At 57.6% G+C, this 27715-nt stretch overlaps 1 protein-coding gene across 1 annotated transcript; it reads left to right on the top strand.

The window, feature by feature from the left end:
- The first annotated feature begins 6702 nt into the window (after nucleotides 1-6702).
- Nucleotides 6703-27709, top strand: CSNK2A1 (casein kinase 2 alpha 1). Its single transcript, XM_083801597.1, has 13 exons — nucleotides 6703-6840; nucleotides 17815-18025; nucleotides 19068-19179; nucleotides 20080-20181; nucleotides 20587-20637; nucleotides 21198-21257; nucleotides 21927-22010; nucleotides 22388-22498; nucleotides 23315-23416; nucleotides 23999-24099; nucleotides 24805-24953; nucleotides 25761-25847; nucleotides 26344-27709. The coding sequence occupies exons 2-13, from the start codon at nucleotides 17925-17927 to the stop codon at nucleotides 26457-26459; spliced, it is 1176 nt and encodes a 391-aa protein (XP_083657723.1). The 5' UTR covers nucleotides 6703-6840; nucleotides 17815-17924; the 3' UTR covers nucleotides 26460-27709.
- Nucleotides 27710-27715: the final 6 nt, after the last annotated feature.

The following is a 27715-nucleotide window of genomic DNA, read 5'->3' as shown; positions in this document are numbered from 1 at the left end:
CGGGCTGCTGCCTGCCTGCTGACCCGGCGCGGAGCGGGGTCCCCAAAACGGCCACGGCCCCACGGCCCCGCGCCCAACGCAGCTCCGTGCCTCTGCGCCACGGGCAGGGCGCAGCCGCGCCGTGGTCCCCGTGGCCCCGCGGGTGTGAGACCCCCCGGCACGCGATGTCCCTGTGGGCCTAAACCCTGCAGACAGCTCTGGTCCCAAAAGGGTTTGGGCTCTGGAGAGACCCAAGGGGGTCAACACCAGGCTGTGCTGTGGGACGCATGGGGTGCATGGGACGCATGGGGTGCATGGGATGCGTGGGACATACGGGGCGCATGGGATGCATGGGATGCGTGGAACACTTTGGATGCATGGGATGCGTGGGATATATGGGATGCGTGGGACATTTGGGATGCGTGGGACATTGACACATTTGGGATGCGTGGGACATTTGGGATGCGTGGGACGTATGGGATGCGTGGCACACGTGGCTGCGGTGCCCAGGCGACGCGCTGGGGCCCATCTCGCTGCTTCTGCCCCTTCCTCTGCCTGGGACACCGTGACCACCGCCGTGACCACCGCCGTGACCACCGCCGCCGCCGCAGGGCCGCGCTCCGCAGGGCTGCAGCGGCAGCACCTATGCGGGGTCAGGCAGGGACGCGGGGGGGGTTCCCAGACACCCCCCCTACCCCCCCACCCCCCCACCCAGGACCCTCCTCGCTGCGGGGAGCTGAGCCTGGGAAAAGCACCGGGCTCGGGGGCACGCGGCTCCCAGGGGCCCCGCGTCCCACGGAGCCGGAGCAGCTGCGGATGGGGCAGCCGGGGGCTGCTGGCGCGGCCCCCCCCGGGGCTGCAGGGTTGGACACGCCGGGGGTCCCCCGGGCACGACCCCGGGGCAGAAAGGAAGCAGAAGTCCCGTCCCCCCCTCCCCCCGAGGGTCCCGCTTTGCCTGCTCTGGGTTAGGGGCGGTGGCAGGAGCCCACCGGCACCCCTCGGCCCCCCGTGCAGCCGGGCCGGGCCGGCCGTGGCCCCCCCTTTCCCCCCCCCCCCGGGTTTGATTTATGGAGCTGACAGCGCAGCGCAGCTGTGAGAGCGAGTCCCAGGCAGGGACCGGGGTGGGTGGGAGAGGTTTGTTCTCAGCGTGTCTAATGTGTCCCAGACCCCAATAAACAGCCGTGAGATTCTCCAAACAGCCCCGGACACAGAATCCCTGCCCTCGGGTTTATCGGGGGGCAGGGGCAGGGGCGGGGGGGGGGGGGGGGGGCACGCTCTGCAAACAGCCCCGGCCCGCGGATGAAAGGGCTCGGTCCCCACGGGGCTGCCGGGGAGCCCCCGCCGCGCCCCCGGCCCCTGTGGTGCTGGTGGTCCCGGTGCTGAGCTCGGCGGGTCCCGTGCTGAGGGTGGGGGTCCCAGCGGGTCCCAGCAGCACGAGCAGGGGTCCCGGTGTGTCCCCAGTCCTGGGCCCGGTGCGTGTCAGGGCTGAGCATGAGCATCCCAGTGGCTCTCGGGGCCTGGGGTTTGGGCACCAGTATGTCCCAGTGCTGGGGCCTTGGGTCCCAGTGTGTTCCAGTGCAGGATCTGCGCATCCCAGCATCTCCCAGTGCCGGGGCCATGGGTCCCAGTGTGTCCCAGTGCAGGGTTTCCAGTGCCAGGGCCAATGGTCCCAGCAAGTCCCAGTGCAGTGTCAGCACATCCCAGCATGTCCCAGTGCTGGGGCCTTGGGTCCCAAAAAGTCCCAGTGCAGGATCTGCGCATCCCAGCATGTCCCAGTGCCAGGGCCATGTGTCCCAGTGTGTCCCAGCACCTCTCAGTGCCAGGGACCGGCACCCCAGCGTGTCCCAGTGCCGAGGCCATGGCTCCCAGCAGCTCCCAGTTCAGGAGCTGTGCACCCCACTACGTCCCAGTGCCCAGCCATGGCTCCCAGCACGTCCCAGTGCCAGCAGCCCGTCCGTCCCAGTGCATTCCAGCCCCTCCCAGTGCAGCGAGAGGGAAACGGTGACTCAGAGGCGCTGGGGCCGGGCTGATGGGAGCCGGGTGCCCCCTGCCCCATGCGGGGTGCTCGCCGTGGGGCCAAGAGGGCTCGGCCGGGGCAGCGGGCACCCATGGGTGCTGCCAGCCCCGTGCCGCGCCGTGCCGCGCCGCCTCTCGCGCTCCCCTCCCATCCTCTCCCCTTCCTGCGCACGGACACCCTTGGAATGGCTCTTGGCTGCTTTCTCTGAGACAGGAAGGTGTCCCCGAGTCTCAGGAAGGAAAAACACTCAGTGCTGAACCCACAAAGACCGTCTCCGAGGGGCCGGGGCTGGAGACGCTCCAGGCCTGACATCACCTGGGAACTGGAACTAGAACCGCAGCTGCACTCCGCGCCTGGTATTTTTTCTTTTTTTCTTTAACTTGTGTTTTTAAACGGTCTTTTTATAGATCTTTTTTTTTTTTTTTTTTCCCTTTCCCTTCTCCATTCCCCTCCCAAATATTTCAGCCTCTCCGCTGTTTAACCTTGCTGGGCCAGCGAGGCAGGAATGCAGCGGGGCTGCACCCGCACCCGGCGGGGCCGGGACCGAGCTGCCGGAGGGGGCTCGGCGTGGGGCTGCTGGAAGGGGCTGGGATCCAGCTCTGGGATCCAGCTCTGGCATCCAGCTCTGGCATCCAGCATGGGATCCAGCCCCAGGATCCATCCCTGGGATCCAGCCCCAGGATCCAGCCCCAGGACCCAGCCCTCCTCATGCCCTGTGCTGTGGCAGCCCCTCTGGGCTCTGCCCGGAGCAGAGGCTCAGGACGAAGACCCCAATCGTGTCCTAAATGGCACCAGAGCAAAGCTGGGGCGCTCGGTGCCCAGGGACATCGTCCCCGTGGCAGGAGCCGCAGCGATTGCCCGAGTGGGGCCGATCAGCCCAGGGCCTGCGGGGCCTGGAGGCAAACGGCCCCGTGAAAGGGTCCCGAGGGGTTGGTGGGGAGGGGGATGGGGGGCAAGGACCAAGGGTGGGATGAGATGGGATGGGGGTGGAAATGGGGATGGGATGGGGATGGGATGGGGATGGGGACGGGGACGGGGATGGGATGGGATGGGGATGGGATGGGATGGGATGGGATGGGATGGGATGGGATGGGATGGGATGGGATGGGGATGGGGATGGGATGGGATGGGGATGGGGATGGGATGGGAGGGGAGGGGAGGGGAGGGGAGGGGAGGGGAGGGGAGGGGAGGGGAGGGGAGGGGAGGGGAGGGGAGGGGAGGGGAGGGGAGGGGATGGGAATGGGATGGGGAGGGGATGGGATGGGATGGGGATGGGGATGGGGATGGGGATGGGGATGGGGATGGGATGGGATGGGGATGGGATGGGATGGGATGGGATGGGATGGGATGGGATGGGATGGGATGGGATGGGATGGGATGGGATGGGATGGGGATGGGGATGGGATGGGATGGGAGGGGAGGGGAGGGGAGGGGAGGGGAGGGGAGGGGAGGGGAGGGGAGGGGAGGGGAGGGGAGGGGAGGGGAGGGGAGGGGAGGGGAGGGGATGGGAGGGGATGGGAATGGGATGGGGATGGGATGGGATGGGGATGGGGATGGGGATGGGACGGGACGGGATACCCACCCCACCGCCCCTGTCCCCCAAACTGGTGCAGCCCCCACCAGCTCCCTGTGGAAGAAAAGGGGCCAAGGCACTGCCTGAGCACCCCGGGGCTCCCCCCAGCCCCTCACCGCCCCGCCACAACCAGCAGAGCCCCGGAGCAGCCGAGCCCCCACGTCCCCCAAATCCCCCAAATCCCCCGGTGCAGCAGCCCCGCGGATCCCTGTCCCCGTGTCCCCCCGTGCACCCCGTGCTCCCCGGGGCGCGGGCCCCCCCAGCAGGGACAGGGTGTGAAGCCGCAGCGGGGTGAACGCCAGGTTAATCTCCCGCTGGAGCTTCCCTCCACAAACAATAAGACAATGCCCGGCCGGGGGCCGCCTGCGTAAACCAGCGGCGCGGAGGGGAAGTTGTAATATTTGGATTTAGCACTCGGTAAATTAAGGGAGAAAAAGGAAAAAGCGCTGGGGGTAATCAGAGCGGAGCTGGCCCCGTGCCCTGCCCCACGGCCCCGAGGGGCTCAGCCGGGCCTGGGGCCAGCCACAACGGGCAGGTAGAGGGGGTCTGGGGGTCTCGGTGGGTCCCGGGGGTCCCAGGCATGGCCCCGGCGCCGTGCAGAGCCCAGGGTCCGGGCTCGGGCTGGTGCAAGCACGGCGTCTCCCGTGACACGAGAAAAGGGATCCGGGCCAGCGGTTTATTTTAATCCAGACCTGCTCGAGCTCATGGGAAATAAAAGCTCTTTTTCTGCAGCTGGGGTGGCCGGGCAGGAGAGGTCCCCGGGGGCACGGTCACCTCCAGCTGACAGTGAGGGGGGTGCCAGGGGGCGAGGAGGGACAAGCAGAGGGGGGTCCCCCCAGGCTGCAAGGGACCCCTCTGATGAGGCAGAGGAGCCGTGGGCACCCCAGGTCCGGCGTGCTGGGCCAGGAGCTCCATGGGGAACGCACCCCCCGGCCCAAGAGGGGCTTCTTGTGGGGCCAGGGGCAGGGAGAGCGCTGCAGGGCCGGGGTCGGCTTGGCCAAATCGTGGCGATGGTTTGGGGGTGTTGGGCTGGACCCCAACCGGGGTCTGGCACCGTGCTATGGGATCTAAGCTGGAGCTATGGGAGCTCTCTGACCTGCCACACACCCTGAGCAAGGTGTCCCCTCTGCGGCCACCACGGGGCCACCGGGGCACCCGGGGTGAGCCCCAAAACGGGGCCGGGGGCAGGTGGGGAAGAGGTGACCAGCGGGCAGCGGCGTGCGGGGAGGCCTTCGGCACGGAGCCACGCGTGCCTGGAGCCCATTTCCCCCCCCCCCCAACTGGAGCTGTTATCAGTGGCGAATACTCGGAGCGGTCCCAGGGGGGACCTCCAGCCCTTCCCCTCCACCTACCCCATCTCTGTCCCGCTCCGGCCCACGTCAATGCGGCCGCGAAGGTGTCGGAACAATCGCCTGACAAAGAGCTATTTTTAGGGGCCGGGGCTCGGAGCGAGGATACAGCCCGGCCGCTGACAATGGGGGGAAGGGGGCCGGGCTTCCCCAGTGACCACTCGGCAGCAGAAGGACCCGTAAGATTTCCTCGATGACCCAGGCCCGTACAATACAAGGAAAGCACAAGAGGGAGATACCCCCGCCAAGACGAGCTGCTCCTTTACCTAATGGGAGTGACCCGGGGTGAGGGGGGCTGTGGGACTCGGGCAGGCGGCCGCCGGCGGCTCCTCCCGCGGGTGAGGCTCCCACGCAGGGAGGGACACACGCGGGGAGGGAGGGACACACACGCGTGCAGCACAGCCACGAGGCCGCGGGGGCTCGGGCACGTGGGCTCCGGGCAGGGCCGGGCAGGTTCCTGCGGGCAGGGGGCTGTGAACGTGGCTCAGCACGAGCCCCTCTTCCCCGCGGGATGGCTGCTGGTTCCAGGCGGGCCGTGGTGCTTGGCCAGAGCCCGGCCTCCACAGCAGGGCATGCGCCAGCACGAGGCCACGCGTCCCCACGCGGGTGACACGAGCTGGGGCGCAGCCCTACGTGGGCAGGGGTGTGTGTGGGGGGGTCTCGGCGTGGTTTCGGAGGGGCCCTGGCTGGGTTTTAACGTGTGGAGGAGTTGGTGGCGTTAGGTCGGAGCTGGACTGGGTGAGCTTGGAGGTCTCTTCTGACCTTGGTTGTTCTGGGATTCTGTGGTGCTGGGATTCTGTCATTCTGGGATTCTGGGATTTTGGGATTCTGTCATACTGTGATTCTGTGATTCTGTGACTGTGGTTCTGTGGTTCTGGGATTCTGGGATTTGGGGATTTTGGGATTCTGTGACTCTGTGATTCTAGGATTCTGTCATTCCGTGTTTCTGTGATTACGTGATTCTGTGGTTCTGGAATTCTGAGATTTTGTGATTCTGGGATTCCGGGATTTTGTGATTCTGAGATTCTGTCATTCTGTGTTTCTGCGGTTCTGTGATTCCGTGACTCTGGGATTCTGTGATTTTGGGATTCTGTCATTCTGGGATTTTGGGATTCTGTGATTTTGTGACTCTGGGACCCTGTCATTCTGTGACTCTGTGGTTCTGTGTCCCCCCCAGGGCCTCCCAACGGCTCAGCCCGCAGCAGACCGGCCGGCAGACGCCCGGCTCCGGGCAGCCCTCGGGGAAGGGCCGCGGCCCGGGGCCCAGCACCCCACCAGGGCCCAACCCGGGCCGGGCTCGGGGCTCCCGGGGCGGCCGCCCGGAGCCGGCTGCCCGCGTCCTGCAGCCGCCCGGTCCGGGGCCGCCTCCCGCCGGTTCCCTTCGCCGCCCGGCACGGCCCGGGGCTGCCCTGGAGGCCGGGACCGGGACCGGGGCAGGGCCGAGGCCGTTCCCGGGCCCCCCTCAGGCCTCCGCCGGCCCCGTCACGAGCCGCAGTTGCCCCCTGGCGGCGGGCCCCGCGCACAGGCCGCGCCTCACGGCCAGGCCTCCGCCTCTCCTCCTCCTCCTCCGGCCGAGGCCTCCCGTACCCTGCCTCCCCCCCCCGGCCCCTCCCGGGCTACCCCCGGCTGGGCTCTGCCCCGCACCCCGGCCTCCCCGCTAGGCCTCCCCGTTCCCCCTCCCTTCACCCCCCTCAGAACTACAACCCCCACAACCCCCCGCGGCGCGCCGCCCTCCCTCCCCCCGCTCCGCGCATGCGCGCCGCCTCCCTCCCCTCCCCACACACCCCTCCTTCCCGCGGCACGTCGCGGTTTCCGCTTCCGGCGCGCCTCGCTCTGGTCCCTGCGGCTGGCGGCCGAGCCTTGTGCCTCCGCCATATTGTCTGTGTGCGCCCGGCGGGCGGCGGCGGCGGCGGCTCCGGCAGGTACCGGCGGGGCCCGCTGAGGCCCGGCACGGCCCCGAGGGGGCTCGGCGGCATCCCCTGACCTTCCCCAAAGGGGTCCCCACGGCGGGGGGGGGGTGTAGGAGCCGCCGCCGAGCTCCGCGCCCCGCTTGGGCCGCGCCGTGGGGCCGGGCCCGGGGACGCCCCTCAGAGGAGAGGGGCCGCGCTGTGGGGCCGGCACGGAGATGGTGGGGGGGGGGGGGTTGGGGGAAACGGGGGAGGTTTGGGGGGGGGGGGGGGGAAGGGGGCTGCTCCGGGAGGGGCTGAGGGCCCCGGGGGAGTGGGGCCGGCCGGGGGCTGCCCATGGGGCCGGTTGTAGGGCCGGCTGTGGGGCCGCCTATGGGGTCGCCCACGGGGCCGGTTGTAGGGTTGCCTGTGAGGCGGGCTGTGGGGCCGGCTGTGGGGCTGCCTATGAGGGAGGTGGTAGGGCAATCTATTGGGCCGGCTGTAGGGCCAGCTGTGGGGCCGCCTGTATGGCAGGCTATGGGGCCGGCCATGGGGTTACCCCCACTGGGGGCTCCCCCCAGCCGCACAGGGAGGCCCCAGCCCCGTGGGCAGGCGGCCTTCCCCTCCCCCGGCCGTGTCCGAGGGGGCCCGCTTAGGTGGGGCGGGTGCTCCTCACCCTTAGGGCTTCCCCTCCCCTGCCTGCCCCCGGTAGGGCCCCCCCCTTTTTTCCCCAAGTCGAGAGGCGAGGAGAGGCCTGGGGCTGCCGGGCGGGAGGCGATCTCGCGCTCGCCCCTCTCCTAAATACCCCGGGGGTGGTCAGTGTCCCCCCCCCCGGTGTAATTCAGCGCGTTGCGCCCCGGGGCAGCAGGCTGTGTGTGGCAGCTGGTGAAATGCGCCTTGTAAACGAAAGGGCAGATAAGATTATGAAACCCCGTGCGTGCCGTTCGGCAGATTATTCTTCCTTACCCGGGGCTTCGGGTCCGGCCAATAAAGTTTGGGTTATAAACACCCGGCCGCCGCTGCGTTTTTCTGCTGACGGCAGCGGTTGGGTCTAGGCAGAGCCCGAGAGGGCCCGCGCGTCCCTTCTGCGGGTGCTGAGGCGGTGCTGGTGAGCAGAGCCACCCTCTGTGCGGGGCTGGGGGGCTCGGAGGGGCCCCGTTGGAAGGGGGGGGGGGTGTGCTGCGAGCTCCGCCCGCCATCCCCTGGCCCACGTGAGTTTGGGCCTCGGCGTGCCTTGTAACCTGCCTGTGAGCTCGGTCGGGCGGTTCTGGAGCCGGCCCCCGCTGGGGGTGGTAGCACTGTGTGTGGGGGGGGGGGCTCTGGGGGCTTCTCCAGGCACAGGGAGGCGTCGGGGCAGGCGGCAGCTCGTGGCGCTCAGGAGGCTCGCTCCTCTCAGAAGCGCGACGGTTGCTCGAAATACCGGGCTTCGTGCGGGGCTGGCGTTGGCGCCGGGTCGGCCGTGGGTGTCGGACGCGGCCGCCAGCACGAGCTGGGCTGTGGGGCGTGCGGGGACAGAAGAACCGCTCGCCCCGTGTGCTGGCGGCGTGGGCACGGTGCAGAAAGCGGCGGAGTTCGTGCTCGGGGAGGGATGGAGAAGTGGGCACCGGGGGGGGGGGCGGGGGCACGGCTCCGCACGAGAGGGACGGGGACGTCGGCACCGAGTTCTGGCAAACGCGAAGGAAACCGGACCGGGGGATGTTCTGTGAAATGTCCCGGGGTTGGGCCTCGGAGGGGGGGGGGGGGTGGTGATGCTCGTTTTCTTGATGAGAGGCGACGCAAAGCCAGGGGTGGTGGAAGCCAGCGAGCGGGGATCGGCCGGGGTGCGAGCGCCGCTTCCCGAAGGGGGGGAGGCAGAATCGCCGCCCTGGTGGGATTTTGGGGGGTTTCGAGGTAGCGCCGCCGAGGGGGTGTGGAACAGGTTCGTGGGAGGAATTTGGGGAAGTCGGGGCAGCGAAAGGTGGCACCAGATTGGTGGGGCGACAGAGAAAGAAACCACTTCTCCCCGTCCCCCTCACCACCTCAGGTGACTTCTCCCAGCTTTGTTGAACGGCGGTGGCCTTTTGCCGGAGGTTTTGCTGCGTTCCCTCCTCACAGGACTCATTTTCTCTTCCTGCCTTTCCTCGCGTCCTCTGAGGAATAAGGGAAAGGAAGACAGAAGCAGATGGGTGACATTGTGGCGCTGCGATTAATTTGTGTCACGTTTCTGGCCAGGCAGGGATTATTTCTGGGTTACCGGACCCGTCGCCTCCGCGGGTCGGCACTTCTGAGCCGCGTACCTCAAGGCATCACGCTTGGGGTCTGTAGGGGTGAGAAAACCCAAACCAGCTTGGGTTTTCGTGTCCTGTGAGGGTCCTGAGAGAATAACCCCACGGGTTTTAGGGTCAGCAGGGGCTGCTGTGCCTTGGGCTGGCTGCAAACCTTCTCTGCTTTTGGTTGCAAGACGACTCTTGGATAATTCTCCTGAGCTTGGACATCTCCTTCCAGGGGTTTCCAAGGGTTGACTTGCCTGGAATTGACAAAACCCGATTGCAGCACGGGCCGCCTCCTTTGGATCCAGGAAACCTGCTTTGAAGAGGAGACGGCGGCTGCCGGAGCCGTCGGTTCGGGCACTGAGGGCAGCGCGTCTCCCAGCCCGGGTCTTGGACTCCGCCGAGGTGCCAGAGCCGTCCGCCAGCAGAAGGATCGAGGAGAAATGGGGTTGTCGATGCGGCCGTAGGGGCAGCGGGTCGAGGATCTCCGCTGTCGGTCAGAGGAGCCCCGAAGCGAGCCCGCCTTGTGCCTGCTGCCTCGTCCAGGCCGCTCTGGGCAGTTTCGTTGGCACAGGTGGCTTCGTTGTCCCTGCGGTGCTGCTGCTTCGGGGAGCTGAGGAGCAGAGGGGACACCTCGGAGCTCCGTGCGGGCACAGAGCAGCACTGGGCCAGGCTCCTACTGGGAAGGGTAGGATTTCGGTAACTTTCCACAGAATTGATTTGTTTGAGAGGTAGGTTATGACCTCAGGACTGATTTCTCATTTTTTTTTATGAAATATTACCGCTCGCAGGTAGGCGCTGTGTAACACAGGCCATGGAGGTGCTGAACCCGGCGCCTGGGTTACGCTCTGGCTGTTGCTCGCCGGTAGTGGCCGGTAAAGGCGCGCGGATGGAGGTGGGAAGTCGTGGGCTGGGGTGGGACGTGGCCGTGCCCTCGGGTGCTGCAGCGTGGGGCTGGAAAACCGGCGCTGCTGTTTGTGGAGGAGCAGACCTCTGCGCGCACGCCTGCCCAGGGGCCGGGCAGCCGCGTTGGTTTTAGGCGCGGGCAGCGTGGTGTCAGCACGGAATTCTGTGCGGGATCTCGCCCTCGTGGGGTGGGGGAGTCTCGCTGCGTTTTGGAGACCTCCCCCCCCCCCCCCAAGAAATCCTCCTGCGCGCGGAGCCGCCGGGACGTCTTCGTTCTTCGCGTGCCGGAGGTGGATCAGCGCAAAGGGACCTCCTGCACAGAAAAGGGAGAGCTCCCGCGCCGCTCACTTTCTTGCGGGCTTTGACAGAGGTTTCTCTCTCTGGCTGCGAGCGCCGGGCTGTGACGCCTCAGCCTCACCTCGTGCAGGTTACCCCGGCCCGGTTACCTGCCGGGAGGAGGGGAGCTCTCCTTGCCCACTGATGAAGTTGGGCAGAGTCTCCATCAGCATCGACCGACTTATAAATTAAAAGCTGCAAGTTTGAGCATTTTGGAAGGCGTGGGTGCGTCCAGCAGGGCGCGGAGACGCATCCTCCTCCTAAGCCACCTCTTAATGCCGCCCGGTAGCTTCTCTGGGCGATTCCAAGGGGCGAAGACCAGCGGACGGAGGCAGGCAGAGGCGGGCAGAGGCGGGCAGCCTCGTGCTTGGCTTGGCTTGTCACGGCCAGGGTGGGTTCGGCCCTCGTGTCCCTGCTGAGCGACGAACGGCGTGCTGCCTCAGAGCCGGTGCGTGATGGAGGCAGGTTTCCACCCTCAGAGAAGCGTTCCCCGGCGGGTTTTGGGAGCAGCCGTAGCCAGGTGCGCCTCGCTCCGAGTTCCCGGAGCCCAGTGGCGGCAGCTCTGCCCTCGGATGGGGGCTGCCCCGCGCCTCTCGTCCTGAGCCCGTCAGAGCTGCGGAGACGGTCCACAAAGCGCTGCCTGCGTGGTGGGGGCAGCTGACCCCAGGATTTCCTGAAGAAGTTCCACACGCCACAGCCGTTTATCCTCCGGCCTCCAGAACCTCTCCTGCCTCCGGGAGTTGCAGGGTCAGGGTGGTTAAACGCAAGCGACCCGGCTCCGTTTTGCCCTCCAGCTCCGTCACACCCCGCACGTCAGCCGCGGGGGGTCACTCAGCTGGGCGATGGGGCTGTCGGAACTCCGCGTGCTAATGAGGGAGGAAAACAACTGCCTCGCTTAGCGCTAATTACGGAGGTAGAACTTTCCAGAGGGTGCTGCCGGTTGACCCGACGTCAGCTGCGAAGAGCCTGCGGTGACGCTGCAACGTTCCCCGTCCTGAGCTTTCGGGAGGAGCTGCCCGGGGCTGCCGGCATCCCACGAAGGGTGGGCTCGGTAATTCTGCTTGGAAAAAGCCGTCCCGAGCCCCAGCGGTGGGAGCTCTGGTTTTTAGCAGTGTGCTGAGAAGAAAGAGGCTCACGTCGCTCCGCACTCGAGTCCTCGCGAGCCGTCTGGCTTTGGCGTGGTCGAGGCTAACGAGACGTTTCTCGGGGCTGCTCTCAGGAGCCCCGTGCCCTGCCTCGCCGCCTTCGCCGTGCTCCCCGCAGGGCACAGCACCCTGGCTGTCACCCCCAGGGGACGGAGCGCGGCTCTGCCTGCCCCGGGTGGCGCCCCCGAGGGCAGAGGATTGCCGGCGGCACCATTTGGCCGTTCGTGGCTATGCCGTTTTTATTTGTTGGCTGTTCCCGGTTGGCCTTTCAGCCGTTTTTATTTGATTGCGGCCCGAATCTGACGTGGTGGCAGTGCCGATACCCCCTGCTCTGAGGGGCCTGGGAGCCGCAAGGGCCTCGGTGTCCCGCCAGCATCGCCGGCTGCTGCGACCCGTTCCAGACAAGCCTCGGCGGTGGTGTGTCAGGGAAAGCTTTCCCCGGGTCCGAGAGCTAGGCTGGCTGCTCGGATACGAGGGAGAGGCCGTGATTTTATGGGAGGGCGGGAGGAGAGGAGTTTCGGAGCTGACCAGCTATTCTGTGTGACCCCTAGGAGATGCGGCGAGGAACGTTCCAGTCCCTGGCAGCCTCCTGTTGCTGGAGGGAATCCCGGCTGCCTGGCCCAGGTACTCGAGCAGCTGCCAGCACTGGAGCTCTGTAAATGTAAGGACGGTTGTCCGGCTAGGCCGGGATTCTGGGAACCGGCGGAGGATCCGTGCGAGCTCCTCTGGAAGGGAGCTGTTAGAGCTCGGAACGGGAAGGCAGGCTGTGGCTGAGCTGCTGCGGGGACAGCGCGGGCACGGAGCTGCTGCCGGGGCAGCCCGCGGCGTGCCAGGCACGACAGGCGCCGCTTGCAAGGTTTGCGAGGCGGCAGAGTCGAGTTTTGCCCGGGGCTGTGGCCTTACCGTCAAACGTGGAGTTAAAGTGAAAATGTTTTCGTGGTCCTGTGACTCCCGTTAGCTCGTGGCCCCCCCCTTGCAAGGGGCGACTTCTTTGTTGGCAGGCGCTGCGGGGAGTTCGGGGGAGGAATTAGAAACGCGGGTAAAGGAAGCGCCGCGCTCAATTTTAGGAGCTCGCTAGTACGGAATTACTCCAAGATGTTTCTCAGCCTGTCAGCTCTTTTTCCCAATGGCTGGTCATGTCTTATTTTGAATTCAGTAACAACTCTTTCTGTTTCCTTTTTTAAGGGAATGTTCGGGGTCTTTATGCATCAGCCTTTATTATTTCTCCGCAGCCGGCCACAGCCAGCTATTTAAAAGAAATCTGGAAAAAAATTTTGGTGGAAAAATGCAGTTCAAGCAGACAGCGGTGTTCCAGGAAATATCAAGAGAAAAGTTTGGTTTCAAACCTCAGCTTTTTTTCAACTCTGTTAGGTTTTAAAATCTGCTTCTCAATCGATGCTGTCCCTTTAGTAGGTAAATGGGTTTCGGGAAAGGATGTAAAATGTCAGTTCTGTTAATCCAGGCTTGTTTCTATTTCAGCTATAAAATCGTAGAAAAATATAGGCTGCGAGGGACTTCTGGAGGTCATCTGCTCCGTGCTCGTATTGCTGCAGTTCCAGTGTTAGGAAAACGCAGGAATTAGGTTTCTTTTGCGAGGTGGAGCACGTGCTTGTTGTGAAGTCGGTTACTGTCGCCTCTTCCTTTAGAGTTACCGCGGGATTTGCTCGCTGCCGGCTGCCAGTCGGCTGCACTGTAGCGTTGAAGCACGTCCTGAACTTTTAATTCCAGTAGCACCTGCCCGGCACGAGATGTCCTCCGAACGCTGCGGGAGCGAGCGCGCCACCCCTGGGCGGCTTCGTAGGCAAGGGATCGGCGGGGCTGCATGAAGGCAAACTGCAGGCAGCGTGGCTGACAGCCGGGATGTGCCCCCACCACCAAAGCACCTTGTGCGCTTCTGATTTCTGAGGTTGGGTTTGGGCCGTTTTCTGCGAAAGGCGAGGTCTCGCTGTAGCTGGGGACGGAGGGCAGGAACGCCCCCTCGGTTCTGGGCTGCCTGCTGTAGTTCTGCTCAGAATGAACCGGCTGCTGTCCGTCCGTGGTCCGTCTGCCGCGGCCGCAGCTGGTGACGAGCTTACGCTGATACTTAGAGGCATTTCTCAGGGCAGGTCTGAGCGTTAGAGCAGCCACCGCACCTCCTGCGCGGGTTCGTGCAGCAGAGCCGCCGCCAGGACGCCGCCCGGCGGTGTGTTCGGGGGCATCGCCCCGAGCAGAGGAGCTGCCCTCTGCCCCGGCGCGGGCGCACCCTGGCATCGAGCGGCGGGTGCCGGGCGGCTGACTGAGGGCTTTGTCCTCCTCGCTGCTCCCTGCCTTAGCACTCGTGGTCCTGTTTCTTAGCTGAGCGCTTCAGCTTTGCCGGAGAGAGGACGTTTTTTCAGAGGCGCATTGTGTTCTCCTGAGCCTCGGGTGCTTCTCCGTGTCACCCCAAATGTTGGGGCATCTCCTGGCAGCGATGCCAGCTGCAGGCAGCCGGCTGGTGGCACTTGGGCCGCGTGTGGGTGCAGCACGGGACTGGTGGCAGGACGGCTCCCGGCCAGGCGCAGCGGGTACCGAGCTGCTGGAGTTGCTCCCCAGCGCTGCAGCTGCCGTGGGGCCAGCGCGGAGCCGGGCCCGGTGCTGCGGGGGGAGCGTTTGGGCTGGTTTTGTCACGGGTTCTTTGCTTCTGAAAGGAATGCCTCGGCCTGGAGAGCACAGCTAGCGGTGGAGGTGGGAGCTGGTGGCAGCGCTTCGCAGCACAGCGCGGGAGTGCCACAGGGCGATGAGGGATTCAGATCGGATGCGGGGTTTTGTATTTTCCCTGGTGAGCACGGTCGCATCCTGCAGCGGGTTGCCCAGGGAGGCTGCGGAGCCTCCAGCCTTGGAGGTGCGGGACGTGGCAACCCGATCTGCTGTGCCTGGACTGCTTGGGGCAGTCCCTCCCGCCGTAAGTTATCCCATGATGCTGTCGTTTATGCGGGAATTAAGAAGCGACCTCTTCTCTTAGGCTTCCGACCGCGGTAGCACAGCTCACCCTGTAATGTGCTCAGGACGCTCGTTTCGTTTAGGCGTGATTGCCACTCACACTGTAGATTTTTCGGCCTGAAAACTGCGAGCTAACCTGGCATTGCGTGACCGCACCTGTACCTGTTATTTGTCCTCATTTGTCCCTTATCTCAAAGAGCTTGGATCCGCTACAAAATCATCCCTCCTGAGGGGCAGTGAAAGCAAAATACGAATCGATTCCTTAGCAGCTTGAGTAGACGAAGTGAAAAGTTCTCGGGTGAGGAAATTTGTGCGTGTAAGTAACTGCTTTGAAACCAAGTTCTCTCTGCAGATTCTTTCCTCTTTCCACGTCAGGAGCAGCAGACGACGATACCTGCCTTCACGGGCGTTGCGTGCCATTCTTAGAAGCCCCAGTCGATGATTTCCTGAAAAAAACCTCTCTGAGCTGTCTGTTACAGCACGGAGCTTGTGCTAGGCTGCAGCTACATGACAAGAAAATATCCGCTCTGAAGTTTGATCTGTCTTTAGATAATGAGATTGATTTCTCTTTTTTTTCCCCTGCTGAAACAATGATCTTTTTCAGCTGAATGATGTGGAGCAGTCGTGTGCTTTCTTGGTACCGAATCACGCTGAGAAGTTAAAACTGCCAAGTCATCTTAGGTGCGCGTGGCCTCTGTTAGTTCCCCCGCGAGGAGTACCGGGCAGGTGAAGTCAGCAAGTGGGTGTCCCGCTGGAAGCGCAAGGGATGAGGAGAAACGAAAACGCGATGAAATGTTGAAATCGGGCCGCGTGGTGCTGAGCGCGTTCTGGTAAAGGTGCCCCTTCTGCTGCCCTCCCGAGTCGTGGACACGTGGTGTGAGGTCTGGGGCGATTGCTGCCTGATCTTCGGAAACGTGCGTTTTGTTAGGGGAATTACTCTTTGGAAGTTGACTTTTTTAGTAATATTTCGTGTTCTGTGCTTACCCAACACCTGGCTGAAGCGTCCCGTGTGTTGCTGCGCTGAGGCTGGTCCCGTCCCTGCTGCGGACTGGGGAGCAGCACCGGGTCCCTTTGTGCCCCTTCGTGCCCCCGGGGCTGGATTCCTGCTGCCCTGCCCACCCGGAGCCGCCCTCGAAAGACTCGCGTGTCGCTGGGTCAAAAAACGACCCGTGTTACCAGCGTTCGTGCCACTAGAGGAGTCTTAGTCCACGCCAGAAAGAGAAATGCGAATGGTTCCGCGTCCGAACGTGGGACCGGCTGCTGGGGGAGCAGTGTGAAATGGGGAGGGACGTCAGAGTCGTGCCCCCGGGTCGCCCCCTGCCCTCGTGGCCAGCAGCTCTCACTGGGGTCCTTGCAGCAGGCACTGAAGGGAACGTCAGGAAGCTGCCGCCAGCGGGATTCTCCTTCTGGAATTTTCTTCTTGCGCAATGCGTCCCGCTCCGAGTAGATTTCTAGGTCTTTCTGATTAATTTCTGATTAATGGTGCTATTACTTCCTCCCGCAGGGTAGCGGCTGCGTGTTTCTGCGAGGGGATGGGATCGGCACAGCAAATCATCCCCGCTTCTTTCAGTTCCAGCGCTGCCCCCCCCTGCGCGCCCTCCTCCAGGCACGGCCCTGTAGGCCCTGCAAGGCGCCGCAACCGGAGCTCTTCCACGCCGCAGCACGGCTTCCTTCCTCACGAGTGAATTTGGAAGCTGACGTTCTCGTATTTAAATGTTTTACGAGTTTGTCAGCTTTCACTTGCGGTGGAGGATTTATGGGGTGCGAAGGCCCTGCTTTTGGGCAGGGCAGCGCCTCTGGTATGAGGTCGGAGCGCTCGGCAGCGTTTGTCGAAATGCGGGGCTGTCCGCTGCCTGCTTACGACCTAGTAAAAAAAAAAATCAGACATCTTGCGTGAGGTTTTCAGCGGGCTTTATTGACTTTACCAGTGATGGCAAGTGTGCTTTTGGTAGGTAGGCTGGATTTATGAAAACTAGGAGGCTTAGATGGCAGGGCCAGAGTCTCAACAGCTGGGTTTTGATACGGGAGCCGTGATTCTTGACTGAATACTGTTACGCCACCACAATATCTGTGCTTTCTAGTGTTGGGTAATATTAACAGATATTAGCATTAGGCCTTCACCAGGCCCTGAGAACGCGGCGTGCTCCGCAGAGGAGCTTCATCCCTGCACCGATGAGTTTGTTTTTACTGAGGAACCCAGTTGTTGACCATGATCCCTCTTTAAGGGAAGTAAAAGTTTAAGTAAGCTTCCCAAGATCACTGGGTGAGGGAATCGATACCAGCCCGGTGTCGGGGGGGCCCAGCAGAGCGCTGGTCTGTGACTGGTGTCCTTACAGCGCGTTCCCGGTGTCTTAAATAGCCACAAACTGGAGTGTTTCTTTGACATACAAGGACTTCCTTCTTAGTTATTTCAATTAGTCACAGTAATGGTAAAGCTTAACAGGAGGTTTGCTAAAATCATGTCTGAAGGAAGAAGTGGAGGAGCTTGCTGAGCCCTTTGGACAAGCAGAGTGTAAAGGGACACCACCAGGCATTTGCAGCAGAATTCTTCCAGTGTTTGGCTAAAGTAACCCAGCCCAGGTGCTGCCGTCCTCTTGGATGGTTGGATTTCCTCGAACGCGGGAGGCTGGGGCCACGGTTGGTGCCCAGCACCAGCACAGCTCCTGGCTGCCTCTGCCAAAAAGTCCTCCGAGCGTCTTCAGGCCCCGAACGGTTTGTAACGACTGGCCTCGGTGAGATCTTCCCAGCGTCCTGAGCTCCGATGGTTGAATTTTAACAAAAACCGAACGTGGGGGCAGCAGGGAAGCGAAGTTTGGTGTTTCTGAAGCCGGTTTTGTGTATGTGAGGCAGAGCGATAAAAACTGCTCTGATGAGGTCCTTCTGAATTGCGAGTCCCAGGGTTCTGCTTTAAATGAGAACTGGTGCTTCCAGAAATTGAAACTTCGGGATGCGCTTAATTTAGGTCGCACGGGTGACCTTGTAAATCTGTCAGCTGTTCGCAGCGTCGACGGTTAGCGCCTTGCAAGAGGCGCGGGTCGCGGAGGTTCTGCTCCACGCGCTGCTGGCAGAGGCTGCAGGAGGAGCTGCCCCCGCCGCGGAGCCGAGGGGAGGAGGCCCTCCGCTGATACAGAGCTCGCCGCGTTCCTTCCCCTTTGGGAAGTTATCTCTGCAGCCATAAGCTGGAAACTCGGTACCGAAAGCCGCGAGGTGCGCGCGGGGTGTGACTTCTCTTAGGCGGGCCAAGCGGTCCTGTGCTGTGTGAGGGAGAGCAGGCAAACGGCTTCCAGGGCCTGACAAACGATCCCAGGCCCCGGGGCTAGGCTCCAGCTTCTCCTTTTCAACAGCTTTTAATGATTAACTTAACTATTTTTATAGTATCTTGAGATTTTAACCTTTGGTTTATTTTCTCTCTGCAGCTGGAAGAATCCGAGGCCTGTCCGAGGCCTTTATCCTCTGTCCAACCTCGGAGTTCGGGTAGCCTCTGATTTCAGACATCTCCTCCCTTCCACCTGCCAACCTGTCTGATATGTCGGGACCCGTGCCGAGCAGGGCCAGGGTTTACACGGATGTGAACACACACAGACCCCGGGAGTACTGGGACTACGAGTCGCATGTTGTTGAGTGGGGGTAAGTCCCGGGGCTGGGATGGATCCTGGTGGGATCTGCCGTCGTGGTGCCAGGGGAGCCCTGACACCTGTGCTGCGTTAGGCTCTTCCGTGCTCTTTGGCAGATGTTGTGTGCGCGTGGCACGTGTTCGGATCACAGCTGTGGGATCACAGAAATGGTAGAATAACCTCTTGTGTACCTGAAAGTGTTGTTTCTTGTCAAAATTTTAAATCCCCAGCAGTGGAGGAACATTTTTAGCGTCTCCCTTAAGAGTTTGGTTTGAGGAGTTTTTGCCAGGTAGCCAGGAAACTTCTCCTTCCAGAGGGAAGAAAATCTTTTTTTACCTGAAACACGCTAAATGGTCCTGGGTGCAGGGCCAAAAAGAAGTGAAAAGATGTTTCTGACTTGGAGGAGTGAAGAGACGCAGCAAACTGAAATAGGTACATGTTGTTTTGTGACTTGTTGCTCTGCTCTCTGCAAGTGACTACAAAAGACGCGTACGCTCCTCCTTGAAGGAAGGAGATGTCTAAATTGATCTCATGACTAAACCGTCCAAGAATCAGATGGCAGCGGTGCCAGCTTCATAGCTCTGTGTTCCTGCTTTGTATAGCAGGGCTCAGGCTGAGGCCTGCCCTCAGCTTTGCTGCAGTTCCAGTTTCCTGAAATGCGTGCTGTCATCTGAGCGTAAGTGGTGCCTCGTGCCTAGTCTCTTTTTAAATGGGCCAGCCCTGAAGTTTTGGTCTTAATGGCTTTATTGATATTTTAACGTCACGTTAGGGAAAACGTAGCTTCCGAATCTATAGATCGAAAGGTACGGCTCACGTTTGCTGAAATGCAGATGGGCTCGTGTCGCTTACTGCAAAAAACAGTTTCAGGATCGAATCTGACTTGGGCAAAGAGAAGCTCCCTGTTTCTTAATTCTTAATCATCACATTCAGATTTCAGGTGCTTGCTAGGCCACCTCGTCTGCAAGGTGAGTCAGGGGTGTAGCGTTGAGGAGTGCCGTGTAAACTCTGATGGAAATGACCCAACTCTTTGGAACTGTACCTTTTTGTCTCCACAGAAATCAAGATGACTACCAGCTAGTTCGAAAATTAGGCCGAGGCAAATACAGTGAAGTATTTGAAGCCATCAACATTACAAATAATGAAAAAGTAGTTGTTAAAATTCTTAAGGTGAGCAGGGATTTGGGCAAAACGTGGAATCTGTCTTGAGGTGATGGGGAGGTCAGAAAACACAGCATTTAGTCTAAAATGCTTTTATGTTCTAAAACTGAAATCCTTAAAGTCTGGCTTTGGAGCCTCATTCGGTGAAATGGGCTGTTATTTTAACCTCCTAATAAGAAACCCTGTGCTTCGTTACCGAGTTAAATTTCTGCCTGCAAGGAATTACCCTTTATCGTAAAGAAGCCCTGATGTGGAACACATTTTTACTTGGAGCTAGAAAAGACTTCAACAGCTGACTAGAGAATTCTCACCTCCTCTAACCACCAGCGCCCTGGCGTGCTTTCAGGTGGATGGAGCTAACGGGATCGTTGTCCTTTAAAGCCAGCGATTAAATTCACTGACTGCTAACCTTAAATTTTTCATTTCTGCTTTGCATGTTCCGCTGTAGTTGTAATGTCTTTCCAGACTGAGTTAGGGTCTCCTGGAAACTGGTTGTTCCACAGACGTGATTGGTGAAATGCCTTTGTTTAGTGGTCCTCAGATAGCTGGTGGACTTCTCAGAGTTACACGTTTACCACACGCCAGTTAACAAGCTTTTGACTATTGGATCATGTTCAGACAACTTTTCTTTATTAAAAAAAAAAAAAGCCAAATTCATAACCCTTTTCACATGAAACTGATGCTTGTGGCTGTCAAGAATGTATCATTAGGAGACTGCAGATGCTTGAGCCCGTACTGGAACGATGCATAGTCCCGTAACAAGCAAGTCCAACTGTTTGAACTTAATTTGCAAAGCTTCTGATGTACTTTGCTAACTTGCAGTCCCATACCTTTGCCATCTAGATGTTGAGCTATTTGCCTCGCGTTACTGGGACGCTTTGTCTTATGCTTTGGGTTTTTATTCTTCAGCCTGTTAAAAAGAAGAAAATCAAGCGTGAAATCAAGATCTTAGAAAACTTGCGAGGCGGTCCCAATATAATCACTCTTGCAGATATAGTAAAAGACCCTGTGGTGAGTATGGAAGGAACTCAGCGGGTTCCTTGGGGTCATGGGTGAAGTTGCTGTGTTTGGATTCAGCTCTGATTTGGCTTTTTGTTTTCTCCTGCTCTTAAATCGTGCTTTTGAATCCCGTAATCAGATCACCTCTTAATCTGATTAACTTCTTGTAGAGGCCCCTCCCCTGCGGGTCACTTCAGCCCCTCGCTCTGTAAGGAGGAGGTACCAGTGAACTGAGACATGTTAATTTGTTCTACAGGAGTACTGCAGCGGGCTGCAGGCTTTGGCTCTGTTCCCCCCTATCTGAGGGCAATTGCAGCCATGTCTGAGGCAGAGGGGGGTTTTAAAGTAAAAATGATTTAATTATCCTAAATGAAAGCAATTTATCTCAACAAGACTTAACGCTTTTTTCTGTTTCAGTCTCGGACCCCTGCTTTGGTTTTTGAACATGTAAACAACACAGACTTTAAGGTACGGTATGGGTTGTGCACCTCTAATGTTTTCCATTCGAAAGCCGCTTGTAATCTTGTTCTGGGAAGGGGCAAGTACAAAGCGGGCAGGGAAGTTTTGTTCACTTCCTTCCGACATGCCAGCTGTCTTTAAAGATGGATTTACTTGGGAAGTAAAGTAAGTTTGTAATTAGTCCCGTAGTACCATTTTGCCACAGAAGTTACAAGATGAGAATCCAGATTCCAAGTGGTATTGTAACCTTGGGAGCAAATTCCTGTTACCTCAAGGCCCATCAGTGCCTGTCGTAGCTTTACTCCAGCTGAGAGCACCCTTGGTCTTTTTGAGCCCCAGTCTGCAGGCGTAGTGCCTCATGCAAGTAAGCTGCGTATGTGATTTGTAAGGAGAGAGGAACAGACCGAACGTCTGTGGGATCAGGGTAGCTTGGGAACTGTTTACTGGTCATTCAAGTGGGTTTGGAGGACTGCTGCAGCAGAGAAGAGGGCTGGGTTTTTCTGGATTGGCACGGACGTGGTGTTTGTCTTCAGTGCTGAACGCTGATGTAATGTGTTTGTTTCCCACAGCAATTATACCAGACATTAACAGATTATGATATTCGATTCTACATGTATGAGATTTTGAAGGTAAGTTGGTGTTTTGCTGCTTCAACAGTTTGTTTTGAGGATTTGTACTCAGCAAATCCTATAGAGATGGTTGTCTTGTCACACTAATGGGGGAAAGGGGAGAGAAAGCCTATGGAAGAATTGCATGGAACAATCTACATCGAGTCAAATATCAATTGTTTAGCCTTGTTTCTGCAACAAATTCTAGTCCTCTTTTGAGGATAGGAAATTGTTGTTTGGATACACTGAGATAACTCTGGATCCTAAATCAAAAGCCTCTGAAAACTGTAATCTGTAACTGGCTGGTTTGTTGTTTTTTTTTTGCTTTAATGTCATGTGAGTCAGGTGTATTTGTTCTTCTGAAGCAATTATTTTCCTCTTAGGAGTCTGGGGAAGGGGATGCTTTTTTTGATCAGTAGGGCCCAGTAACTCTGCTCTTAGAGACTCTGGAATTCCATTTTTATGAGCAAGTGCGTGAGGCGAAGCCAAACACTTCTGTTCCTGGTGCTTAATTTTGAGAGGGGGCTCTTGAGGTGTTGCCTGTGGTCTGTGAGTCTAGTCAAGGATGTAACGCTGGGCAGCAGAGTCTTGCTACCTAGTTAGCCTTGATATGTGTGGAACATTCACTTCTGAATATGATTGAACTTGCAAGGTTCTTGCTATTCCAGAGTACGTTGCTTTCACTTACAGGCTCTAGATTACTGCCATAGCATGGGAATCATGCACAGAGATGTGAAACCTCACAACGTCATGATTGATCATGAGCACAGAAAGGTAACGGGGCAGGGAGGGGTCCTGCTTTTTCCCTTGGGAGACCAGGGATTCATTTTGGGTACTGCTGTGTAGAGGTACTAGCAGACAAATTCGAGGGAAACTGCGTTTCTATCATGTGAAAAAAAAATTAAATGAAATCCTGTAATGGGTTATGTGTTTCAAGAGGGTTGGTAAGGAGAGGAATTTTATTTAGACCAGTTGATGTTCGTGTGGGGAGAATACCTAAAGAGAGATTCCAATCTGCTTCAAAGTAACTGAAAATAGAACGCTTGTAAAAATGAAGCTTCCAGCTAAACCCACTTGTAGTGAGGTTCGGCAAATGGAGAGCTGGTGCATCCCTTAAGCCATTTTTTTTGTTTGTTTCCTACTGTTTCTAGCTTAGACTAATAGACTGGGGTTTGGCTGAATTCTATCACCCTGGCCAAGAGTATAATGTCAGAGTGGCTTCCAGATATTTCAAAGGACCTGAACTCCTGGTAGATTATCAGGTAAGAATTACCAGCATTTATCACTGATGCGTGTACAGAAAGCCCGTGCCATTTCAAGGTAGTGAACGAGAAATTCAGATACTTAGAGACCTGCAACTAAAGATGGTCTATTCTAAAATACATTTAAAAAGCAGTGGCTTTAAAGCCACTGATTAAAGAAACCAGTGAGTTATCTGAGGACCTGAGGAAGAGCTGCAGAACTGTTGTCATGGATCCTGGAATACAATTGTTGGATTTTTTTTTTATCAAGGCTGCTTTTGCAGCAAGTTACAGAAATGAAACAAAGTCCTCGTGAGAATAGCTATTGCTGTGTGAACTTCTAAAGCTATAAAAACATCCCATAATCTGATGGCAGTTTGCATTGTGGAAATGCTGTGGGCTGGAAATGTCAGTGTTAGTGCAGGCTTCAGATCGTGCTGGTGCTGAACGAAGGCACTTCGCTGTCTGCTCGCGGACCTTGTGGAGTCAGCACTTCCTGTTGCTTGCCATTAGGCTCCCCTTCTCAACCCGTGTCTCTCCATGACTGGTAACATTGAAGGCTGCAGTGAAAGTAGAAAGAGGCACTGGGTCTCCGATATCTTTACAGAGAGGGATGGGAATAGGATACCTGTGGTTCTGCTAATTGCTGTAATCCCAATTTGAGTGACGGGGAAAGTGAGCCGAGCAGAGGTCTAGCGATAAACATGTTTGTCTGTTCCCAGTGTAATGTGGCCGTGTTTGTACCGCTGGGGAGGGAGGAAGGGGGGCGCTGTTAGTATTGGAAGTCTTTTCTGCTTAATTCATTAGAAATTGAATTGTCCTTCTGGTTTTGTACAGATGTATGATTACAGTCTGGATATGTGGAGCTTGGGTTGCATGTTGGCTAGTATGATATTCCGAAAGGAGCCATTTTTCCATGGCCATGACAACTATGATCAGGTGAGAGCTGGTCATATACAATCTCTGTTCTCTTAACACGAGGAAGGTTTTCTGCTCATGCTTCTATCAAGGGATCCAAAGAAGAATTTAGGTATTTCTCTAATGACTTCTTTGCTCGGTTTGAAGCCACATTCCTTCTTAAAAGCGTGCGATATTATCTAACCCAGTAAATAGAAATAGATTTATAGTGCTTTGTATTTATGAACTCGGTAGGTATCTGGAAAAGTTATGGCCTTAGTTATGTTAAGGCTGGTGCGTTCTGGTACGTAGATCTGCTCTTCCTGAGGATATATAATATGTGGAAAGCCCCTGCCCTATCCATCTTCTAAGCCTTAGTGTTCAGAGTACGCAGCTCCCTCCAGGCTGCCTTGGCTTACTGAGCCCCAGCTGAGCGGAGACGTGTTTCTGGTGCCTGTGACTGCTTTGCTGGAGCAGTCGGAGCCATGAGATGGCCCCGTGGCTGCTGGCTGGGACCGCTGAGACCACATTCAAGCTCCAGGGGAATGTGCTGCAGCGTCTTTATGCTGGCTCTGGCATTGCCATTCCCTCACAGCAGTGACTTACTTTTCTGTTTGTTCCTAGCTGGTGAGGATAGCCAAAGTGCTGGGAACAGAAGACCTCTATGACTACATTGACAAATACAACGTCGAACTGGATCCACGTTTCAATGACATCCTGGGCAGGTGAGCCAAATTCTGAAGTAGCCTAAATGCTTGTGAGTTCTCCGTAGACCTGGACGTGTACTGCTTTGTCAGCAGAGCTTGAAGTAAACAAAAAAAACCTTCTGCTTAAGGGAGAACTTGGAGCCAGGACTCTAAAGGCCTGTTACTTTGTGCCTTCAATCCCTTTTGCCAGTGCTTCCTCTGGGCCTTTAGCTGCAGCTGCACTTGAGGAAAGATTTTTAAATATCATCTAGGTAATAAATGAACTGCCAGAGTATAAAGCATGACGAGCAAACGCTACCTTCAGAATTGTAGCAGAAAAATAAGAGAGACTCATGTTTCTCAGGGCTGCAGTACAGAAAGCCGGTTGCTGCTGCTAGCATTTCTGTATCTTTTTCCTCAGACTTATTTCACTTGTGACACGTGCCAAAACTACAAGGAACAAATGTTGGGGGGTATGAGAGAAGAGCAGAACCTGAGAGTTCAGGCTTATAAATTCGTTCTAAACTTGGCTTCCTGTGCTGCCATGGCAGCTGTGCCGCCGCGTGGTGACACAGTGTACTGCTGCTCTGCTTTTGCGTGGCTCTGCCCCCTTGCTGCCACACCGAGCAGCACCCCAGCTGGGAGACGGGCATCTATTGCGGTCCTTGCTTTTCAAAAGCGAAGTCTGGCGTTGATGTCCTCTGCCCGCTTCCATTTGTGTATCTGCTTTTTTATTCTCTGCAGACACTCCCGTAAGCGATGGGAGCGCTTTGTTCATAGTGAGAACCAGCATCTGGTGAGCCCAGAAGCTCTGGATTTCTTAGATAAGCTGTTGCGATATGATCACCAGTCACGACTCACAGCAAGAGAAGCCATGGAACACCCCTACTTCTGTAAGTACCCACTCTTACGGTCATCTGCTGTCCAAACAGTTCTTCCTCTGCCTCTGGGAAGTCTCCGTTCCGGTAGGTTGCACAGACAAGAGCGAAGAAGGGCAACGTGATAAGCCTGGTCTTTGCAAATAATTGTGATGGAGCTGAAACTACTTGTTTCTGTGGTGGGTAAAGTAGGCCACTGCCACCTGCAGCTGCTGAGGAAACTGTGATGTGTCTGTGTCAGGCCAGTGAATCAGCAGCACGGTGTTAAAAACTCTGGTGCTAAACCCATGCTAATTTCAGCAGGTGTCTGGTACACCGACTCCTGTGTTTGATAAAACCAGGTAGCTCTGGTTTGAAAAACAGGCCCTTTTAACTCATTTTGTTGCTAAATACGTATCTTAGTGAATGGTGTATCGAGGTCTTGCTTTTGCATGCAAAAATGAAACTTTCACTAGTAAAGGTGTTTAAATGTTTGCCGATTTCTCACAAATCTCAAGATGTAGGTTTCTGGGAACAGCTGCATAACAACGCAAATATGAACGCTTGCTCAGTTCAGCTGAAAGCTTTTAAAGTGAAAGTTGGAGAAACAGCTAAATTCGTCTAAGTACAGATGCAGGTTGTACTGAGCTCAGTATGGGGAAGGACACACCTGGAATTCCCTCACCTGCTCCAGTAGTTTTGGGAGGTGGGAAGGGGTTGATGACGGTTGGGGTTATTTAATGTAGGCAGCTTGCCAGCACTGGCTGTGCGCCGAGCTCACGGGCAGCGTGCTTCACCTGCTGTCTGTCAACGCGGCGCCTAAGGGTAGTGTGCTCTTCCTAGATCCCATTGTGAAAGACCAGGCTCGGATGAGCTCCTCCAACATGCCGGGTGGCAGCACTCCTGTCAGCAGTGCGAGTATGATGTCAGGTCAGTTCTGCCATTGACTCTTCCTGGTGCGTGGTGTGTTAAAGCGTTTGTACGAGCTGTGTGGATGTAAGGATCCAAGAGGGTGAGTTCTGCAGGTGGGGCATTCGGTCTTCTCCTGGGACTGATGACGAGGGCAAGGAGGGCCATGAAGAAGCAGGTGGGAGAGAGAAATGAGGCCTCGCTGCAGCCTGACCTGCTTTTCTGGTCTTGCTTGTAAAAAAGTGCTTTGCAGGTGGATGTTCTGGCAGGAGTTCGAAGGACAGCAATCCTGCCATGCAGGGCCACGTCTGCCCTTTGTGACACTTGACCATATACAAATCTGAGCTGCAGAGAGCAGTAAAAGATCTTTCATCTCAGCTTATTTTGGAAGCTCTGAAAATACGACAAAGTGCCACCAAACCGACCTACAAAGCTAGCAGCCTTTGGGAAGCTGAGCCGTCCTCAGTAGCGATGCACCGCTTTCCCTCTAATTCTTGCTTACCTGTCTCTGTTTCAGGGATTTCTTCAGTGCCAACACCTTCACCCCTTGGACCTCTAGCAGGCTCACCCGTCATTTCTGCCACCACCACGCTGGGGATGCCCGTTCCAGCTGCTGCCGGCGCTCAGCAGTAGTGATGGGCTCTGTCTCCTGCTGCCTGGGCTGAGTCAGGTGGGGAAGAGGTTTCCCCCTCCGCCTCTCCTCAGGACGCAGCTCGTGCCTGGCAGGGGAAGGGAGGGGATGAACGCTTTGGAGGCACCGTGTCTGAACTGTTGCTTGTGGATTTATAGTAGTTCAGTCATTATATACAAAATTATTATAGGCTGATTTTTTCTTTTTTTTTTTTACTTGAACTTTTCGTAACTCAGGGGATTCCCTGAAAATACCTACAGATGGAATATTTCTTGGACAGTTTCCCACCCCCACCCCCCCACCCCCCACCCCACAAAAAAAAAAAGAGTACTCTTCATTTAAGAACAAAGACGAATCAACAGCATTTCCAAGCTCTCTTGCATCCTGCTGGAAATCTCTTCACGTTCCCACCATTGTTACTCCTCCATGAGCCTACGCCCTGGGGGGATCGTGCTGTTCTCCAGAGACCCCCGCCCCAGGTCTCCACGAGGCAGGGGAGGGGGATTCTTAACGCACCCCGCAGCCTGCGGTCGCCTCAGCCGGGGCGCGCTGAGGAGACGCCCCCAGTAGGGAGAGGTGGTCTGAATTTAAAAGAAGCGCAGATAATGTCTAAAACCCTCTTTCGCTTGAATCATGTCTCCTCGGGAGCCAACCACAATGCCGACTCACCCCCTTGCATGTAATTCTAGTCTTAAACCATGAAGTTGCTAAAACACGGAGTTGCTAAAACACGAAGTTACTGATCCGACTTGAAGTTAACTGATCTCCACCTCCTGGCGAAGGTGCTCCCGGGGAGGAGGCTGTGCTCTGCTCAGCTCCTTTCTCACCGAGGGCTTTTCCTGCCCTTGCTCGGCTTGGATCTCAGTTTGTTCTCGGCTATCTTGTTTTTAAATCGTTTATATAGGTTCCGAGCCGCTGGCTACTTAAGAGCTGGAAAACCCCAGGGTTGCGCCAAGTCAGATACAAGCCAGCCACCTCTTCGCCCCATCCCGGCCCGGTCCCCTCCCTCGCGTGCCATGTGCGGAGGACGCCGGTGCCCTCGGTCCCCCCTCGACCCCCATCTCGGTCCCCTCGGTCCCCTCACGGTGCCCCGGGGAAGGAGCCAGCAGCCGCCGGTGCCCGCGGCGGTCCCTCAGCGCCCCGCGAGCCCCCCGTTCCAGCCCCGCTGTGTATATATATCCTTTGTCCTTCATATGTGAAAGATCCAGTGTTGGAATTTTGGTGTAAATAAACATTTGGTTTTATTTATCGAGGTTAG

Source organism: Anser anser (assembly GCF_964211835.1).
Source record: "Anser anser genome assembly, chromosome: 16".
Lineage (NCBI taxonomy): Eukaryota > Metazoa > Chordata > Aves > Anseriformes > Anatidae > Anser > Anser anser.
The sequence above is the reverse complement of the archived record's forward strand: the minus strand, read 5'-3'. Positions and strand labels throughout refer to the sequence as shown.